Source organism: Littorina saxatilis, linkage group LG3 (genome assembly GCF_037325665.1).
Source record: "Littorina saxatilis isolate snail1 linkage group LG3, US_GU_Lsax_2.0, whole genome shotgun sequence".
Taxonomy (NCBI): Eukaryota; Metazoa; Mollusca; class Gastropoda; order Littorinimorpha; family Littorinidae; genus Littorina; species Littorina saxatilis.
In genome coordinates, this window is record NC_090247.1 from 26,589,669 (window position 1) to 26,610,961 (window position 21,293).

At 41.7% G+C, this 21,293-nt stretch overlaps 1 protein-coding gene and 1 long non-coding RNA gene across 2 annotated transcripts; one reads left to right on the forward strand and one right to left on the reverse strand.

The window, feature by feature from the left end:
- Nucleotides 1-12,221: 12,221 nt before the first annotated feature.
- Nucleotides 12,222-17,078, forward strand: LOC138962002 (uncharacterized). Its single transcript, XR_011454371.1, has 2 exons — nucleotides 12,222-12,454; nucleotides 16,757-17,078. It is a non-coding gene; the product is annotated as an uncharacterized lncRNA (long non-coding RNA).
- Nucleotides 17,079-18,203: 1,125 nt separating this feature from the next.
- LOC138961149 (uncharacterized) lies at nucleotides 18,204-21,134 on the reverse strand. The gene is made up of 3 exons (XM_070332748.1): nucleotides 21,130-21,134; nucleotides 20,826-20,968; nucleotides 18,204-20,228 (listed from the first exon to the last, which is right to left on the reverse strand). The coding sequence occupies exons 1-3, from the start codon at nucleotides 21,132-21,134 to the stop codon at nucleotides 18,913-18,915; spliced, it is 1,464 nt and encodes a 487-aa protein (XP_070188849.1). The 3' UTR covers nucleotides 18,204-18,912.
- Between the last annotated feature and the right edge of the window lie 159 nt (nucleotides 21,135-21,293).

The window sequence follows — 21,293 nt, forward strand, 5'->3', positions numbered from 1 at the left end:
GCAGACAGGCATGCAGACATCCAGACAGACAGACATACTGACAGCCAGACGGACACACAGACAATCATGTTTTCTGATATCTTATACCAGCAAAAGGAATGTTAAAGGTCTTTCCCCTTACCTCTTTCAAACACTGAACCAACCATAGACAAGCAAAACAAACAAAAATAATGCAAGTTGCACAATTAAATTAACTTTTCTTCTTCTCCAAATATCTCCCTGAATTTCTAAGATAATGCGCACGATGCTACAATGCAGCAGTAGACCCTGGCAGAAACACATTTCCAATTATTCAAGCATGTGATACTATTTATTTCTCATTTCCAAAGAGACACCGAGACGCATCTTGCTCGTTCTAGCCGTAGAATATCCATCATGCTTGCCCTCTGTAACTTTAAAGGCAATCTGCAATGCTCTACGCACGGAATGGAACCTGAGATTTGCTCCTAATATCGTGCTTTTTGCGCCGAATTCCCTGGATGGAGATGAGTTTCATCGGAGTTTATGACAGATTTCCACGAAATCAATACGCGAAAGTATGAAATCACGGTGAGTGGAAATGAAATGAATGTAAAACTTGCTATGGGATGTGTGTTTTGAATTCCATAGAGAGAGAAAGTGTATGCGCACGCGCACGCATAAGCACAGAGACGCACGAGCTCACACGGTAAGTGAAATAAAATGAACGTTTAACCTACAGTTTTGTGGGTATTTCCTCACCGGCTGAGAAAAATTGTGAGGGTTCAAGGAGGCAAGCACACAAACACACACACATGCACACAAACACACACACACACGCACACACACACACACACACACACACACACACACATACACACACATACATACACACACTCACGAACGCACACACACGCACACACACGCACACACGCCACCCTTCCCCGATACCATTCCAAACACACACGCACCAACGAGAAAATACGAAAACGATGTGTATGCAGAAGAGTGAGTGCCCTTCAAGGGGAGATAATGTCCACACGGAAACGTGGAAAAAGAAGAGATGAGTAGCACAGCAGAAAAAGAGAAAAGGGAAATAAAACACACACAACACTCATGCCACAAAAAAAAATAGGTGTGGTTAACTTGGTAACATAGCCAAAAAAAATAGGGTAGGAAGGTAGGCAATCACTTTCTTTTTTTTAACTTTTTTTTCTAATGTGTACAAATAAAACCTACTTGACAGGGAAATAAGTGTGCGACTCGAGCGCTTTCCGCTTTCATAGCGTTTTCTGCACTCGGGGTTGTTTTTTTTCAAATTTATTTTTCAAAAATTTTTTTTTTCAATTTTTCAATTTTTTTTTTACAAATGTAATAAAAACTTAGTTATAGGGTCGGCCCCTAAAAATAGGGTAGGTCGGGTTACTGTAACCACACCTTTTTTTTTTTTAGGCCTCATGCTGAAGAACCTTTTTGCAGTTATTACCACCGGTGTGAAAACGAGAAGCGAAGTGTCAGCACAAGAGGTGGCAAAAAATGGATACAGAAATAGATGATCCCAGTTTTCATCTTGACAAGCAGAGGTGGGAAGAGGATTTGGGCATGTGGGTATCAAACGATAGAATTCAAAAATACCAGAAATGTCGCTGGATTCATTTTCTTCAGTAAATTTTCCGAAATGACCATAACAAGTTTCATTGTGATTTTGAAGTCAAAAGGCACACTTGTTCTAACGCGTTTTGTCAAAATGTAAAAACTTTTTACAAAACGCAGGGGGCTCAAACACGCGTTTTGTCAAAATGTAATAACCCTAGAATTCTGGGCTATCATCCAGTTTCAGTTTTACAGCTATTCGTTCAGAAAATCTTTGTTTACATTTATATGACGTTAAAATTATCATATCACTGACTCCCGCTGGAAAACCCCTTTAAACGCAAAACAGCAGACTATAACACAAGCAAAATAATGCATCGTGCAGAAAATTTCATTTATTTCGGCGACGATTAATGGCAACTGACTTCCACTTGATTGTCGCTTTAACTGCAAAAAATAAGACTATCAAGCAAACCAGAACACAAAAACAAAATGGTCGTCATTCAGGATATTTACATTTTGAGTTAAATTGAACAAAATGACTTTTATCTGAATGTCCTTTTAACTGCGAGAATTCAGACTATTACAGAAGCACAAAAAAAAAATTCTTCGTTCAGAAGATCGTTGTTTACAATTTATATAACCTTAAAATGGCCCCATTGACTTCCGCTTGGATGTCCTTTTAACTAACACCAAAATGAAACTATCCCACATATATATACAAAGAAGCAGATGTTGTTTTTGATCAGAAGATCTTTATTTACATTTTATATGACGTTGAAATTATCAAATTTGTTTCCGCTTTGATGTCCATTTAACTAAGCAAAATCAGGCTATCACACAAGGCAACACAAACACGCACACTAAAAAAAATATTCGTTCAGAAAATCTTTGTTTACATTTATATGACTTAAAATTATGTTCTCACTGACTCCCGCTGGAAACCCCTTTAAATGTGAAAAAGCAGACTATAAGATAAGCAAAACAATGCATCTTGCAGATTTTTTTTTTTTTTTTTTTGGGGGGGGGGGGGGGGGGGTGGCGACGATTCATGCCCACTGACAATGTAATGATCCTAAAGACTTTTGTTTGATTGTCCCTTTAATTGCAACAAATCAAACTATCAAGCAAACCAACACACAAAAACAAATATTGGTCTTCATTCAGGATATTTTAAATAATCGGGGTAAAAGGAAATAAATGACTTTTAATTGAACTGTGGATTTGCATGAGTAGCATACAAACAGACAGACACACAATTTGGAAATTATTTGATGGTGAAGATTCTAAGTTTTCTTGACTTCCAATTTCAAAGAAGATAAGGGGTCTTGTGGGCGCGCCACTCGTTTTGTCAAAACGTTTTTACAAAACGCGGGGCGCGCCCCGTGTTTTGTAACAAAGTGTGAAATGTTTTGACAAAACACGGGGCGCGCCCCGCGTTTTGTAAAAATGTTTTGACAAAACATGCACGGGGCGCGCCCCGCGTTTTGTAAAATGTTTTACATTTTGACAAAACGCGTTACAACAACACTTCTCGTGAAAACAGTTCGGCCCATCGTCTTGGGTCTGACCTGACTTTTACTGGGTCCATTTCCCCCCGTACGTTTATGTAGACACTGCTCGATTTAACGCCATCCTACTAACAAAATCCGTCTATGCTCGAACTATTACAAAATAATTGAAATACTAGGTTCAGAGAAACTTGCCCAACATCATACATTAACGAGAGAGCGAGAGAGGGGAGAGCGAGAGAGAGAGGGGAGAGAGAGAGAGAGAGAGAGAGAGAGAGAGAGAGAGGGGGGGGAGAGAGAGAGGGGGGAGAGAGAGAGGGGGAGAGAGATAGGGAGAGATAGAGAGAGGGGGGAGACAGAGATAGAGAGAGGGAGAGAGACAGAGAGAGAGAGAGGGAGAGAGAGAAATGGAGAGAGAGAGAGAAAGAGAGAAAGAGAGAGAGAGACAGAGAGAGACAGAGACAGAGAGAGACAGAGACAGAGAGAGAGAGAAAGAGAGAAAGAGAGAGAGAGACAGAGAGAGACAGAGACAGAGAGAGACAGAGACAGAGAGACAGAGACAGAGAGAGAGCGTGCTCCCTTTTCCTTTTAAATGTGATTGATGATACGGTGCTGTTTAAGTGCAGTGTTCGTGTCGGTTTTTACATTTAGTCAAGTTTTGACTAAATATTTTAACGTAGAGGGGGAATCGAGACGAGGGTCGTGGTGTATATATGTGTGTGTGTGTGTGTGTGTGTGTATGTGTGTGTGTTTGTCTGTCTGTCTGTACGTGTGTGTGTGCAGAGCGATTCAGACCAAACTACTGGACCGATCTTTATGAAATTTGACATGAGAATTCCTGGGAATGATATCCCCGGATTGTTTGGATTTTTTTCGATAAATACCTTTGATGACGTCATATCCGGCTTTTTGTAAAAGTTGAGGCGGTACTGTCACACCCTCATTTTTCAATCAAATTGATTGACATTTTGGCCAAGCAATCTTCGACGAAGGCCGGACTTCGGTATTGCATTTCAGCTTGATGGCTTTAAAAATTAATTAATGACTTTGGTCATTAAAAATCTGAAAATTGTAAAAAAAATAATTTGTTTTTAAAACGATCCAAATTTACGTTCAACTTATTCTTCATCATTTTCTGATTCCAAAAACATATAAATATGTTATATTCGGATTAAAAACAAGCTCTAAAAATTAAAAATATAAAAATTATTATTAAAATAAAATTTCCGAAATCGATTTAAAAACATTTCCATCTTATTCCTTGTGGGTTCCTGATTCCAAAAACATATAGATGTGATATGTTTGCATTAAAAACACGCTCAGAAAGTTAAAAAGAATAGAGATAAAGAAAAGCGTGCTATCCTTCTCAGCGCAACTACTACCCCGTTCTTCTTGTCAATTTCACTGCCTTTGCATCGAGCGGTGGACTGACGATGCTACGAGTATACGCTCTTGCTGTAAAAATGCAGTGAGTTCAGTTTCATTCTGTTAGTTCGACAGCTTGACTAAATGTTGTAATTTCGCCTTACGCGACTTGCTATGCTTCTGTTTAAAACATATAGCTCAAATGGCAGTGGTTATTATTGTTTTCTTTCAAATTATACCAATTTAAGTCAATTTTTTGGCGCATTTTGTCACGGCTAGATTTTTAACCCCATGGGTCTATTTATATGAAGAAAAAAACAGGCGCTCCTTCCCGTGGTTCCCAACGTGGTTGTATGTTTTTACAAGTTTTTGCACATTTTTCTGTATTTTGTTTTGTGAAAAATAGAACAGAAAAATCGTGTTGCTGAATATAAAGCAATTTATTTTTAAGGAAAGAAGGTGATGGAATCTTCCAGAAGAAAAAATAAATAAAACGGCTCTGACTGATAGCACATACAAAAGGACATAATTATCAAACTCTGTTTTATTTTTTAGCGATATCATTTTTATTTATTTTTTGTAGGGACAATAAAGTAATGAAAATGAAGCTGAAAATGAAAATGATCCACATCGTATCTGTCAAGGATTGTGCATTGGGTGAGAGCATCCTTCCACTTACACACATGCCAGCAATCTGCAATTCTCTACTATCACTGACAGATGACACCTGGGATGGGATGTGTCACCGAGAAACAACTGCAGTCCAGGGATTCAAGGCAAGCACTATCTCTCTCGCTCTGAGTCAGACACTCACGTCCATCTTGTGTCAGTTGCGGGGGGAAAACCTTGCAATTAGTACCCGTTTTCTCGCTCACTTTAGGTAGGCTTGCATGCCACAAGGACATATTCTACGAATAGGGGCCGTAGTTTTAGTCTTCAGTAACGGTCAATTATTTGGGGTAACCATATGCTATGGCTGAGCTGTTTTCACTGCAGAGTGAGTATATGCCCTCTGACATAACAGAAAAAGGGCGTGCTCGACGCTGCAGATCACTTTAGTAAAAGGCAAAGACATTTGTGTGAGCACCCCCGCCTTCTGCCTAGCAAATGGGTCTTATTTATTAGCATTAACATTTTTGCTCTTAGTGACGAAAGAACGTCAGGGGAGCCAATTTACAAGGGACGCGTTCATACTTGCTATCGCGGATTCAGGACCTCTACCTATTGCAGATTTGGAATGTATTATCAATTTCCTCATCAATTATTTCCCCATGAAAGTTGTTTGCACTTTTCCTGTCGTGTATGCTTGCCAAGCCTTCGAGAAGAAGAATGGTTGAAGGCATTAAAAAAAACAAATTATTCCATAGGATCCGTCCATACTCAACTACAGAAGTTGCTGTTATTCGTTCCGTCATGAATCGTGCAATCCTGGACAATGTTACCGACACGTGTTTTAGCTTAGTGTTCTCATTCCCGCAGGCTAGCCAGAACTCCCGAAGCTGGTAATGTGGCTAATTTGGATATGAATCTTTCCTGTTGTTTCTTTCCTTGGAATGAAAATATGGGCCAAACTGAGGCCAGGAGACAGATTTGGTACAGCTATCTTCAACGGTTGCCTGTAATTAGACGCTCTTACTTCCCGTTGCTATTTGATGTGGTTTGTTTTCTTGTTTAGTTCTGAAATGTTTCCCCACTGCACTCTATCACGTACGGCATTGAAAGTTAATGTGATGGTTTTTACATTTAAAACACACTTCTTCACACAGTATTTTGATTAATTTTATTTCAACATGGTGCATTTTTGATCAGGTGTTTGAATGTTTGAATGCTTTGCCTGTGTTAGTATGCTTGCAGCTTGTATTGATGTAGTGTTTCGTTGTTCACTTGTGTGCTGAATGCTGCGGCATATGCTTTTTTTCTTCTTTTTATATTTAGTCAAGTTTTGACTAAATATTTTAACATCGAGGGGGAATCGAAACGAGGGTATGGTGTATGTGTGTCTGTGTGTCTGTCTGTCTGTCTGTGCGTGTGTGTGTGTGTGTGTGTAGAGCGATTCAGACTAAACTACTGGACCGATCTTTATGAAATTTGACATGAGAGTTCCTGGGTATGAAATCCCCATACATTTTTTTCATTTTTTGGATAAATGTCTTTGATGACGTCATATCCGGCGTTTCGTGAAAGTTGAGGCGGCACTGTCACGCTCTCATTTTTCAACCAAATTGGTTGAAATTTTGGTCAAGTAATCTTCGACGAAGGCCGGGGTTTGGTATTGCATTTCAGCTTGGTGGCTTAAAAACTAATGAGTGAGTTTGGTCATTAAAAATCTGAAAATTGTAAAAAAATTATTTTTTTTATAAAACGATCCAAATTTACGTACATCTTATTCTTTATCATTTTCTGATTCCAAAAATATATAAATATGTTATATTTGGATTAAAAACAAGCTCTGAAAATTAAAAATATAAAAATTATTATCAAAATTAAATTGTCCAAATCAATTTAAAAACACCTTCATCTTATTCCTTGTCGGTTCTTGATTCCAAAAACATATAGATATGATATGTTTGGATTAAAAACACGCTCAGAAAGTTAAAACGAAGAGAGGTACAGAAAAGCGTGCTATCCTTCTCAGCGCAACGAATACCCCGCTCTTCTTGTCAATTTCACTGCCTTTGCCGTGCGCGGTGGACTGACGATGCTACGAGTATACGGTCTTGCTGCGTTGCATTGCGTTCAGTTTCATTCTGTGAGTTCGACAGCTACTTGACTAAATGTTGTATTTTCGCCTTACGCGACTTGTTTGTTGTTGCTTTGCTTTGTATGTATATGTATGTTTCATATTTTTTCATTGTAAAGCGCTTAGAGAATGTAAAGCGCTCTATAAATCTCCCATATTATTATTATTATCAGGTTTTGACTAAATGTTTTAAGCAAATAAACAATGGCGACTGCACGTGAGAGCGAACAACAAAAAGACCAAAAAGCACTGTACTCACGTTAAAATGACGAACACGGAACAAAAAAACGGCGACGTTTCGACCTATGGGTCTTCTTCAGGCACGAAAAGACAAGTACACACAAAAAAGAAGAAGAAAGACGATTCTCCTTTCGTTCTGTTCTATCGTCTTTCTTCTTCTTTTTTGTGTGTACTTGTCTTTTCGTGCCCGAAGAAGACCCATAGGTCGAAACGTCGCCGTTTTTTGTTCCGTGTTCGTCATTTTAACGTGAGTACAGTGCTTTTTGGTCTTTTAATGTTTTAACATAGACCAAGAATCGAGACGATAGTGGTGGTGTATCTGTGTGTCTGTGTGTATGTGTAGAGCGGTTCTGAGAAAACTGCTGGACCGATCTACATGAAAAAAACTAACTCACAGGATTACAAACCCACTTCTATTCCCCATTTGATCAACATTGTAATTGCAGCAGCTCTCAGCGGGTCTAGGCTACACGCTAACGCCGAAGTACCACAGGATGCAATTGTGTTTGTGGCTTAATCTTAACGAATAAGAATTCCACTTGGGAAAAAAACAAGCTCTTGTTTGGTCTGGGATCAGCCTCTGCCATTGTTTGCACTGCGTGTCCGTGCACCTTCTGATACGAAGAAAGCAAAGATCAAGTTTGTTCTGGTCACTTGAAATCTGTTGACGAGAGTATGTTTTGTTTGTGTAATTGAGGGGTGGGTTGGGAGGTGGAGGTAGGTGAAGGGCCAGTGGATGAGTTGGTGAGGGAATGTTTGGTTGCTGTGTGTGTGTGTGTGTGTGTGTGTGTGTGTGTGTGTGTGTGTGTGCGTGTGTGTGTGTGTGTGTGTGTGTGTGTGTGTGTGTGTGTGTGTGTGTTTGTGTGTGTGTGTGATCTATACGACTGTCTTTTTTCCGACCGTGCATGTAATATTATTGTGTGTGTGTGTGTGTGTGTGTGTGTGTGTGTGTGTGTGTGTGTGTGTGTGTGTGTATGTGTGTGTATGTGTGTTTATGTGTGTGTGTGCGAGGGTGCGTGCGTGTGTGCGTGCGTGCGCGTGTGCGTGTGTGTGTGTGTATGTGTGTGTGTGTGTGTGTGTGTGTGTGTGTGGGTGTGTGTGTTTGTGTATGTATGTGTGTATGTGTATGTGTGGATACACGCGTCTGTGTAAGTGGATGGTTATGTTTCTGTGTGTGCGTCTGCGTGTACTGTGTTCGAGCTAGCAGAGGAGCCAAGACGTGCGCCCATTGATACACCCCTACAGGCTAAAAATAACAAGGTTGATTAAGCCTCAACAATTATAGACAACAGTACTCACCATATAAAAGAGAGTTTCCATGGCGAACTCTGTGTACTGATCTATGGTGGACAATACACTGAAGATGAGGCAGATGAGGACCATCATGAACCTGCAACGATATACAAAAAAAAGTAATCAATCCATGTAAAATATTCAACAACAAAAAATATGCATGTTTTTCTTGGCATCAAAATCAAACCCATCTTCCAAAACTTTTCGGTTTTGATGGGGTTTTTTTTTATCCGAGAAGGTTCACTAAGTCCTTAAAAGGATACTATTGATCTGACGGTTGGGGGGGGGGGGGGGGGGGGGATTCCTGGCGAATTTGAAGAATCTAAAGTATCTGGGGAATCCACTTTTGCTTAATCTAGACGCACACGGCACAATTTGCTGGCAAACGCACCACAAGTATGGCAAATAATTAAATCAAAGTGAATGAATGCGCTTCAGGGCGCTTGTTCTCTCCGGTGTAGAAAACAACAAGTCGCGTAAGGCGAAAATACAATATTTAGTCAAGTAGCTGTCGAACTCACAGAATGAAACTCATGAACGCAATGCCATTTTACTCGTAGCATCGTCAGGCCACCGCTCATGGCAAAGGCAGTGAAATTGACAAGAAGAGCGGGGTAGTAGTTGCGCTAAGAAGGGTAGCACGCTTTTCTGTACCTCTCTTTGTTTTAACTTTCTGAGCGTGTTTTTAATCCAAACATATCATATCTATATGTTTTTAGAATCAGGAACCGACAAGGAATAAGATGAAAGTGTTTTTAAATTGATTTGGACAATTTAATTTTGATAATAATTTTTATATATTTAATTTTCAGAGCTTGTTTTTAATCCGAATATAACATATTTATATGTTTTTGGAATCAGCAAATGATGGAGAATAAGATAAACGTAAATTTGGATCGTTTGATAAATATTTTTTTTTTTTTACAATTTTCCGATTTTTAATGACCAAAGTCATTAATTAATTTTTAAGCCACCAAGCTGAAATGCAATACCGAACCCCGGGCTTCGTCGAAGATTACTTGACCAAAATTTCAACCAATTTGGTTGAAAAATGAGGGCGTGACAGTGCCGCCTCAACTTTCACGAAAAGCCGGATATGACGTCATCAAAGACATTTATCCAAAAAATGAAAAAAACGTTCGGGGATTTCATACCCAGGAACTCTCATGTCAAATTTCATAAAGATCGGTCCAGTAGTTTAGTCTGAATCGCTCTACACACACACACACACACACACACACACGCACGCACGCACACACGCACGCACATACACCACGACCCTCGTTTCGATTCCCCCTCGATGTTAAAATATTTAGTCAAAACTTGACTAAATATAAAAAGTAGTCCAGATCTCAGCCTGGAGTCAAGACTGCCAGCGGCGTCTTTAACGCCGCGACCTAGTAACCGATATCACGTACACAAACAGGGAAGTAACTGAATGGAAGACGGCATTCCTTAGGTATTACGGAGATTTAATAAACGAAACGTCGGGACGTTTCGTTTTGAAGTCGTGGTAAACGTCATCATTTCGGGAGTCTCTCGCTGGAAAGGTGAAGGTCAACTGAAACGGAACGTGGAACGTCAAAACGCAGTCACGTTTTCCACCCCCAAAAAACGAACAATATTTCGTCAACTTTTGTGAGTATTTTTGCACACTAACAGTTTTATTTGTTGGCCATTTTATGCATTGCTAGATTCATCAACCCTTTCACAGTCTTTCAGCGCTGAGAATGTGTTCATTGGAGGTAGACAACTGTTGTGAACTGAAATATTTTGAAGGGTGCTGATCCTGGTACAATACACATCTATGATTTATCCAACTTCATGGTGAAGAAAGCAAATGGCGAAGCAGAAGTAGGTCATCGCATCGAATTTTTATTCTGGCTTCGTATGTGATTTTGTATAAACAAAGTCTGTGTGATTTATTTGGACTGAAAATAATCAAAGTATGCCCGATTCTGGACCACCTCCTAGGTTTTTTTTTTCCCCATTCTGATCGAGGACAGACGTGATAATTTCACTTGAAGATTTATCGCCCTTCCTTCATTCCGAAACGAAACGTGAATACATCTAAATCTTGTCTGTGGCCTATGCCGTCTCGTTTCACGTTCCGTTTCGCGGGGTGACTCATTCACCAAACGAAACGAGCTGCAAAACGAAACGTGCTGTCTCTTGAATCTCCCTAATTATCGCTTTTTATCCTCTTTCAACCATTATCGACAAAAGTTCGACTGTGGAACCGAAATGAAAGCGGTTTTTCCTTTTTCCTTTTTAAATGTTTTGGCATTTTACCGACTGTTCACTGCCGACGCCAAACGTAATTCTTCTTGTGCACAGGAATTATAAGCTTGCACAAAGAAACTAAGTAGAACTTAACTAGAACTCAAAATAACAAGTCGCGTAAGGAGAAAATACAATATTTAGTCAAGTAGCTGTCGAACTCACAGAATGAAACTGAACGCAACGCAACGCAGCAAGACCGTATACTCGTAGCATCGTCACTCCACCGCCCGTGGCAAAGGCAGTGCCCGTGGAATTGACAAGAAGAGCGGGGTATTCGTTGCGCTGAGAAGGATACCACGCTTTTCTGTACCTCTCTTCGTTTTAACTTTCTGAGCGTGTTTTTAATCCAAACATATCATATCTATATATTTTTGGAATCAGGAACCGACAAGGAATAAGATGAAAGTGTTTTTAAATTGATTTCGAAAAAAAAATTTTGATAATAATTTTTATATATTTAATTTTCAGAGCTTGTTTTTAATCCGAATATAACATATTTATATGTTTTTGGAATCAGCAAATGATGGAAAATAAGATAAACGTAAATTTGGATCGTTTTATAAATTTTTATTTTTTTTTACAATTTTCAGATTTTTTTATGACCAAAGTCATTAATTAATTTTTAAGCCACCAAGCTGAAATGCAATACCGAACCCCGGGCTTCGTCGAAGATTACTTGACCAAAATTTCAACCAATTTGGTTGAAAAATGAGGGCGTGACAGTGCCGCCTCAACTTTCACGAAAAGCCGGATATGACGTCATCAAAGACATTTATCAAAAAAATGAAAAAAACGTTCGGGGATTTCATACCCAGGAACTCTCATGTCAAATTTCATAAAGATCGGTCCAGTAGTTTAGTCTGAATCGCTCTACACACACACACACACGCACACACACACACACACACACACACACGCACGCACATACACCACGACCCTCGTTTCGATTCCCCCTCGATGTTAAAATATTTAGTCAAAACTTGACTAAATATAAAAAGGACATAGACCGACATGACAATTAAAACACAAACTATATGCAAAAAATATCCGAAATATACGTCCAAAGACAGAGGGTCAAACTGCTTATGACGTCTTTCAAATTGTACATGTTATAAATAAGACAACGTGGCTCTGAGTTCCAAAATATGATTATATGTCTTATATAAACCCTTTTCTGTTTTTATCTAAACCTCTAACTATTCGTTATGACCCAATTCCCTTGCTCGAGTACATAATGAGCAGCTTAGCCGTTTTTCTCTCCCTTTGCCACCGCGTGGCGGCGCTGCGGTAAACTGGGGCCAAATCTAACTTCCTGCTTGCTAGGCTCACGTTCTACAAAACAACTTTTGCAGCTGATTTTTTTACGCGCAAAGATGAAGAAATTCGGCGACATGCAGCTTTCTGATCTTCGCGATGAATGTAGGAAACGAAGAGCCAAAATTGACGGGCGTAAACAAGATCTTGTGGAGAGGTAAGTGAAAGAAAACTCATTTGTTTATCTCGGCTAGTCGTCTGCTACAGGCACAAGACAAACTATCGCTGCCTTTCTCATTCTGATTCTGCTTTAAATCGCGTTGTGTTGTAAACATTTTCAGGTGAAATCAATGTATTATGAAAGAAAGGGATTCAACGAACACCCAGTAGACAGTATGGAAACAGAAGCAAAGACCGGAGAAATTGGGCAGCGAGTGGGAGACAAGCTAGATCAAGCTAGATCTTTCAGAACATACCTAGGGACATTTAGCATGGAAATTATAGTTGTGTAGTAACTTTTTAGGTGTGTGTCGCGTGCCAACCCCAATATACCACCCTACCCTAACCTCGACCGATCCCCCGCCATCTTGAACTTCTACTTCCCGTACCTTGCTACCTCCATCCGCCTCGTCTCCGAGCACCATGCTCCGTGGTATACTCCTTGCCTTCCTTCTCTACGCTGCCTACCATCGCCTTGCACCTCCTCCTGCTGAACACCATGACCCCAGCCACCTTGACTCTGCTTTCTGCAAGTATCGCCGTATTTTTACCTCCACCCCCCACCCCACTCCATCAAACCCGTGCATGTTTGCATTCGCCTTGTTATTATCAGGCGACGTCCAAGTAAATCCCGGCCCCACCGGGTCAGTCTACCCATGTGGTATTTGTGACCACAATGTCTCCTGGTCCCAAAAAGGCATTGGTTGTGATGACTGCAACATCTGGTTTCATCATGACTGTGTCGACCTGAACAGTGCAGAATGGGATACCCTCGACAGACACAAGAGCGCCTGCTGGGTATGCCCTCGTTGCGACAGTATAAACTGTGACAGTTTTACATTCAACAGCTTTGAGATTTCAATGACAAATTCCTTTAGCCCGCTGGCTGATGCCAGCATTGACTCCTTCATCTCAGACTCGCCCTTCTCCCCTACCAAGACCAGCAGCCCAAACCCCCGCCCCGACCGTAGCGCTAGGCCATCAAGGTCCCCGGGACGCTCCCCCAAACGGTCGAACCAGTCATCCTCCTCCCCCCATCTCCCCAAAAAGACAAACCTGCGGATCCTCACTGTAAACTGTCAAAGTATTATAGGTAAACAATCTGAGCTTAAGGCCTTATTGGACTATGTGAAACCTGACGTTGTATGTGCAACAGAGTCCTGGCTAAAGGGCGTTAAGCCAGGTAAATCTCCCTCGTCTGACTGCATCAAGTCATCTGAGATCTTCCCAGACGACTACACTACCTTTAGGAATGACCGGTCCTCCCTGGGCGGGGGCGTCTTCACGCTTGTCCGTAAAGACATTACAGCCGTCGAACAGGTTGACCTAGTCACAGACTGCGAACTTGAGTGGGTTAAACTCAAGTTACACAACACCAAAGACCTCTTCATAGGTACTTTCTACATGCCACACCGAAATGCAAATGACGTAAAGGAATTACAGAAATCCCTGAATCTCTTGTCGGACAACGGCAGGCGTTCACCACATGTGATAATCTCGGGTGACTCCAATTGTCCAGACATAGACTGGGACAATAACACCGTCCCCCCCGGTGCTACCGATAGGGCGGTCCAACAGTCCCTCGCAGATGTCACCTGTGCTGAGCTCCTGACCCAAACCCAGACAAAACCCACACGGGGCCCCAGCGTTTTGGACCTTGTATTCACATCAAACCCCTCCCTCCTAAAGACCACTAGCCTAATTCCAGGCCTCGCTGATCACGACATTGTAGTCTCTGACTTTGATGTAAAGCCCCACATCGCCCCCCCTACCAAGCGTAAGTTCTACAAGTTCAAGGACGCCAAGTGGGACCAACTGAAGGGTGACCTTGAGTCCGCAGCGACTACCATTGTCAACAAGTACAACAATGGCACCAACGCCGAAGATCTTTGGAACCTTTTCAAATCATCTCTCTTGGCCTCTGTCGACAGCTACATCCCTTCCACCATCGCTAAGAACCGTTCCTCACTCCCCTGGCTTAGTGCATCCCTTAAGCGGATGCTCCGCAGGAAACAACGACTCTTCAAGCGAGCCAAGCATAGCAAGATCTGGACGGAGTATAGAAACTTCCAAAAAATCTGTAAACGCGCTATGCGTCGCGCTGAGTGGAGCTACATAAACGATAAGATCCAAGCAGGCTTGTCCAGCAACAACACAAAACCTTTTTGGAACTTCATTAAGTCCCGCCGACAGGACAACACCGGCGTTTCCCCCTTAAAACACAAGGGCAAACTCATAAACGATAGCGTAGGGAAAGCTAAACTTCTCCTCGACCAGTTCAAATCAGTATTCACAAAGAGTGCTAACTTCTCCCCCCCTCCCCCACCCCCCGCCGTCAGCCCCATAGAGCAGATTGAAGTGACCACAGCTGGAGTAGCTAAACTGCTACGTGACCTCAACCCCGCCAAAGCCCCAGGCCCCGACAGCATACCCAACCTGGTCCTAAAGACCTGCGCGGACCAGATTGCACCTGCTCTCCGTGCAATCTTCCAGAGATCCCTGGATAGCGGTTCTCTCCCTTCCGACTGGCTCCAGGCCAACATCTCCTGTGTATTCAAAAAGGGTGATCGCCACCTCCCCGCGAACTACCGTCCCATCTCCCTCACTTCCATCCCTTGCAAACTCCTAGAACATATTATATGCCGCCACATCTTCACACATCTCGACTCGCATAACATCCTCACGCATCTAAACCATGGTTTCCGTTCTGGATTCTCGTGCGAAACCCAACTTCTCACCACAACCCACGACCTCCTGACCTCCTTCGACCAAAGAAAACAAGTAGATGTCGCTGTGCTTGATTTTTCTAAAGCGTTCGACACTGTTCCCCACCCCCACCTTCTCCATAAACTCTCCTGTTATGGCATAAACGGCCCCCTACTCAACTGGCTCACGTCGTTCCTCACTAAGCGCTCCATGAAAGTTGTACTCGAGGGTACTTCATCCGAATCAACTACAGTAGACTCTGGCGTCCCACGGGGGACGGTGCTCGGCCCACTACTCTTCCTTGTCCATATTAACGACCTGCCAGCCTCCGTATCGTCCCACGTCCGCTTGTTCGCCGATGACTGCCTGCTCTATAGGGAAATAAACTCCTTCACGGACCACCAATCCCTGCAACAAGACCTCAGACACCTCGAAGAATGGGCGGTTACCTGGGGCATGCGCTTCAACGCCTCTAAATGCTATATCCTCAGTATAAACAAATCCTCTGACTTTTACTACCAACTGGACAACAGCATCCTCCAAAACGTTAGATCCACACCCTACCTTGGCATTCTCCTCTCAGACGACATGAAATGGAGCCCCCACATTTCTTCTATCACTAAAAAAGCTAACTGCACCCTTGGCTTCCTTCGCCGCAACCTCCAACGCTGCCCGCCTCGTTGCCGTCAGCAGGCCTACCTCTCCCTTGTGCGTCCCCTCCTGGAGTATGGGGCGGTTGTCTGGGACCCCTACCTGAAGAAAGACATTGACTGCATCGAACGCGTACAACGCAAAGCATCAAGGTTCATCACAGGCGACTTCAGGTCGTCGACCCCCGGCAGCGTCACCAGACTCCTAGAGAAAACTGGACTCCAACCTCTGCACCAGCGACGTCAACAACTCCGTCTGACGTTCTTCTATAGGGTGGTTGAGGGGCTGGTACCGGCACTACCACCACACCAGTTCTTAACTGAGCAGAAGCAAGGCCGTAAAATCAGGCCAGTGAGACACCCTGACCATCACACATCCAACATCGTCTCACAGTATTCAAGAAACAACTCTAGACCCTATTCAGTGCCCCAAGGCCGCACTGATCAGTTTAGGAACTCCTTTTTTGTGAAGACGGCACAAGACTGGAATCTACTTGAGGACAATACTGTAACCTCCAAAAGCATTGGCATCTTTAAAGCCAAGCTAGCAGCCGTACACCACCATTAGGCTGCCGCACTCTCCCCCGCTGCATTTACGCCAGTCTTCTGGTATTCAGCAGCGTAATCGATCAAGATCAAGATCTATCTCAACTTCCCATCCCACTGCATTCACTGTTGAGATTGATAAACAATTTGGGCGAGAGAGAGAGGCCGGGGATGAAGTGGGGTGGGGTGAACTTTGTAACTGCAAAAAACAACTTGGAAACCGTTTGTTTTTGGTGTGAAAGTTCAACAGTGCAGCTTGTTATAAAACTGAAAGAGTAATGATCATAATAAAATATATGTGTTTTTGTGCTGTCTGACAGAGAACAAAATTACAGCTATGTACTTTGCTTCCATTTGTATCAAAATACTGTATTAATTAAATCTTCTTTTTTTTCCAGACTGGAAGCATACGCAAGAAACAGCAATTTTGGCAGCACAACAACCCTGGAGAAGGAGTATGCAATGACAGTGCCTGACAGCAGTCTCTACAAGGACATCAACCTGGGCTCCCCGATACCAATCATCACAGAGAGAGGTGTGGCTGCCTACCTGTCCCACAACGGAGCAAAATTGACCACCATTGCAAAGGACATGTACAAGGAAAGGTACCTGACCCATTGTAGATTTGCACCTGGACACTCTAATAATTTTTTTTATCAAATCTAAATGTCAGGCACAAATGAAGACACAAGTTAATTACATTGTTGATGTTGAAATTGACGCTGATGTGGGCTACAGAGAGGACCAGGAGGCTACAATCCTCAAACTTTGGCCGTGTGTGTAAGTTAACAAGTAGAAGTGACATCACAGCTCTAGCAAAAAAATGGACATACAGACAGCCAACATGCAATGCACCCTCAATCAAACACGGACAGAAATACGAATTTAAAGCCCTACACAAATTTGCGGCAGCCACAGAGAAGACGATCAGTGTCTGTGGTTTGTATGTATGTAAAACTTATCCATTCTTGGGGGCGTCACCAGATGCTATTATTGAAGAAGAGGGTGGGTCGCAGTCAGTGGTGGAAGTGAAATGCCCCTTCAGTGCAAAAGATCTACCCATTTCAGAGAACAATGTTCCATACCTAGAAAAAAAGTAAGGCTGCTACAAACTGAAAAAGTCGCATGACTATTTCTACCAAGTTCAAGGCCAGATGTGTGTAGGAGCACAGTTAGCATACTTTGTAGTGTACACTTTCAAAGACCTGGTGATACTGGAAATTCCAAAAGATGATGATTTCATCACATCAATGGTTGAGAAGTTGCAGCAGTTCTTTGACAACCATTTCAAACTTGCTCTACTTGAGACAAATCTGTACAGAGACTTTGTTGCTGATGAAACAGCTGAGGCCGAACAAGGTGAATCAGAGTGATGGACATGGTTGATTTCAGTCTTAAAATTTATAGTATCACCATGTTTTGAAAGTATTACTTGTTAGTGTATCACATAGATACCCCCCCCCTCCCCACACACACTTTTTTTTTGTATACTGAGCAAAACGTATACTGAACCCACCCCATACTTGAAACACTTCTTTTTGTATAAAGAGTTTGTTTGTTACTGGCTGTAGGTGTGTAGTAAGTTAGTCTGCAACTTTGAGTGTTATCTTGATAAAGTCAATGTTAAGTTTATATGGGTTAATTTAACAGACATCTGGTGACGCACCAAAGAATGGTACAAGTTTACAATATTTCTGAGATTGATGATTTTGCTTAAAGATAAACACACATAAGGTTGCAAAATTATGTATTGTGTTGGTGTGTGTTGCTAATGTTATTGTCAATCCGTAAAACAAAACACATTCAAAAAATCTCCCTCAGGCATACATGTTTAAACAAAACAGATTCTTCAAAGTATGACACATTTATTTACACACCGTGAAACCTTGATCATGCAACAGTGAATATGTTCTGTAGATTAAAATAAAGAATGATAAAGCTATACCAAAAAAGAAAGCATTTTGAGATGCACAGAGCATAGTTGGTATGCGAGCATAGTTGGTATGCATATTGTGTGTGTGCACACAATGGATACTTATAAGTTATATGATTATTAATGATAAATCTCATTACTGTTTGGGTCTTGTAAGAACACAGACAATGTATCCTGTTGGTGGTTGTTGGTAGCAGATACAATGTGAAGCTGAACAGTCTAATAGAGATTCTTAAAGTATATTTGAAATTACTGTTTGGCATGTTTTGTTTGTTATTAAATGGCATATGCCTTGGATTTGGATGAAATGGAAATTAATATGAAGTAAAGTTTCAAAGTAAATCCATGGAATTCTGTTTCAAGTGTTCAAAGTTTTTTTGAATGTGCGTGTGTCTGCTTTTTAAAGAAGAAAAAAAAAGGCTACCTTTCTTTGCCAGTAATGACTACTATTAAAGGAAAACTTTGTAGTTTCAGATGTTTCAATGCTACTTCACCACATTCATTAAAAAAAATCACTGCCTGAATCTATATCTGTTATTTATTCACACATTTCTTTTCTTCATTGACTGAATGATAAATACAGATGGTGCTTTTGCCTTTTCAAATCCACTGGCATTGGTGTTACGCAAAGCGACTGACCACTGTTTTTCTGAAGTTACACAGATAAAAGCATACTGTGATGATTCTGGATGCAAGTCTTGTCTCTAACAGGTTAAGTTTATGTTGACAGATGGTGTAAACTTTGGCCATGCCAATTATTCTTTCAACATGCACCCTCTTGCTGGCAATTTTTCTGTCTTTTTGCAAGGTAGCAACACCTAGCCTGTTTTTCTTCTTAAAAAATGCTGGTATGTTGATCAGTACATTTCTTGGTGCAAAAATGTCTTGAACGTTAAATCCCTTGTCAGCCATAATGGAGTCCCCACTTTCACAAAGAAGGGGTAGTGGGCTGCGCTCAACAATCTGTCTGTCACTTGTGGAACCCCCATATGCATCAGACACATATGATGTTAGACCACTAGGGGTGACACCTACCAATACTTTTACTGTGTTGCCATGTTTATAGGTGGAGAAACTAGCTTTCTGTGCTCTTGGGTTTGATGGCTGTTTTACCCTCACTTCTGTCGCATCAACAATGACCCTTGTGGTAGAAAATTTGAGTTTAAAATCTGTCGGGCAGAAGTGGGTTACTAAATGACGATCTGGCCACCAATTTATTTCTCCCCACTGAAGGTAGCAGAAGTTTACCCATGTTACAAAAACATTCTGCACAGTAAACTCTGACACACCAAACATTCTTGCTAATTCAATATGTGGGTAATGCCGCCTCAATTTAACGAGCATCAAAAGGAACTGATTTTCAACAGACAAACAAGCACAAGATTTAGAATAAGCATATTTGAGACAGTTAATGTTTTCACCCAGAGACCAAAGGGCATGCTGGAAAATAGAGTAGCTTTCAAGTCCTGTGTAATGATGCACAAATTTGTCAGAGTGTTTGATAGAATCAATACATAAGTAGGGCTGTTGCACACTGTTGATGCCCTTGGTTCCTTGGCAAGCTTGTACTGTCTCGACTTGAGGTCCAAATTCATGGCTGGTTGTAGTACTACTAGTAGGGAAAAAATAGCTATCTGTTGAAGAACAGGGTGCAGGGTTACTTTCCACAGTGTCAGATGCATTGACTTCAGTAGAATCAATCTCCACTTCAGCTTCAATAATAAATTCTTCATCTTGTATAATTATGTCAGGTTCATAACTTTCATTCTCCTCTGCATGAAGGCTTTCCCACTCAGCAGCTTTTTTTGCAGTTTGGAGTTTTCGTCGCTTCGACAGTCTTTCCTCTCTGTTGTTTTGAGCTGGGGTCCTGATTTTGGTCCAATGGAAGATGCTTGGTACTGCCGTCTTCTTTAGATATTTCTGCTTCCGCGGCAACCCTGCAAATTAACACATTCATAAGTACAACTTCTTCTTCTTCTTCTTCTGGTTCGGTGAAAAATCCCTGTACAGGGCAATTACTTCACGTTTGGTGGTGCGCTGCAGCTATAAGAAAGGAAAATAAAATAATATAAACGGGGCCTAGAACACACGGACGGACAGACGAGCGAACAGACAACTAAACACACACACTGTCAGTTTTCACGTCTCTTGATTGAGCGATATTGACTTGCTTGGAACTGCCAGGGGTATGAGCCCCAGCCAACGTACCCTCAATCCGTCAACAACCCTACTTTGACAGTGACTAAGATAATTATATAGGTTATTTTATGGGAAAGGGGGGAGGAGGGGATTTCTATTGTGAACGTACAGGAGGGGGAGGGAGAGGTGGCGACTATTGCAGGGTGAGGGCAATCCTGAGCCAGGACTCAATGTTCTAAAAATAACGGGAGAAAAACACCGGTAAAAACACGTAAAGTGTGTGAATTTCGTAACAGAACAATTTAGCAGTGTGTCCCGAACCACAAACTGAATGTTAAAGCGTTAATAGCCTCCGTCACTGACCAAAATCTGCGACCAAAACAATGTAAACATACCGTCAGTTCCAAAGTCCGAAGCATGGTAGTCACTTGGAAGAAAATGCTCCTTGCACACAATGCTGCAGTTGGTAGCCTTCCAATTCTTCTTCTCCTCCTCCCGCTTCACTGCAGTTTCCCATTGTTTGCGACGTAATAGGATCCTTTGGAAATAGATGTCCCGATCGATTCGAACATCCGTAAACACAACAACATGTACTCGGCATTGTACACGCTGTCCCAGGCAGCAAAAGATCTGGAAATCATCTGCTGGACAGATGCCAGTTGCCACATATTGTACATATGTCAGAAATCTTATGGATACCACATGATTACAATTTGTCATGTCTCACATGATCTGACCATGACCAGCGGCATATCATAGCCAGCTGGATTCTTGCTGGCGCGGTCAGCTACTCTACTTTTTAAAGCAGAATTATGTTAAAGCTTTTGTTTGTGAACAATTATGGTATTTATTTTGCGAATTAT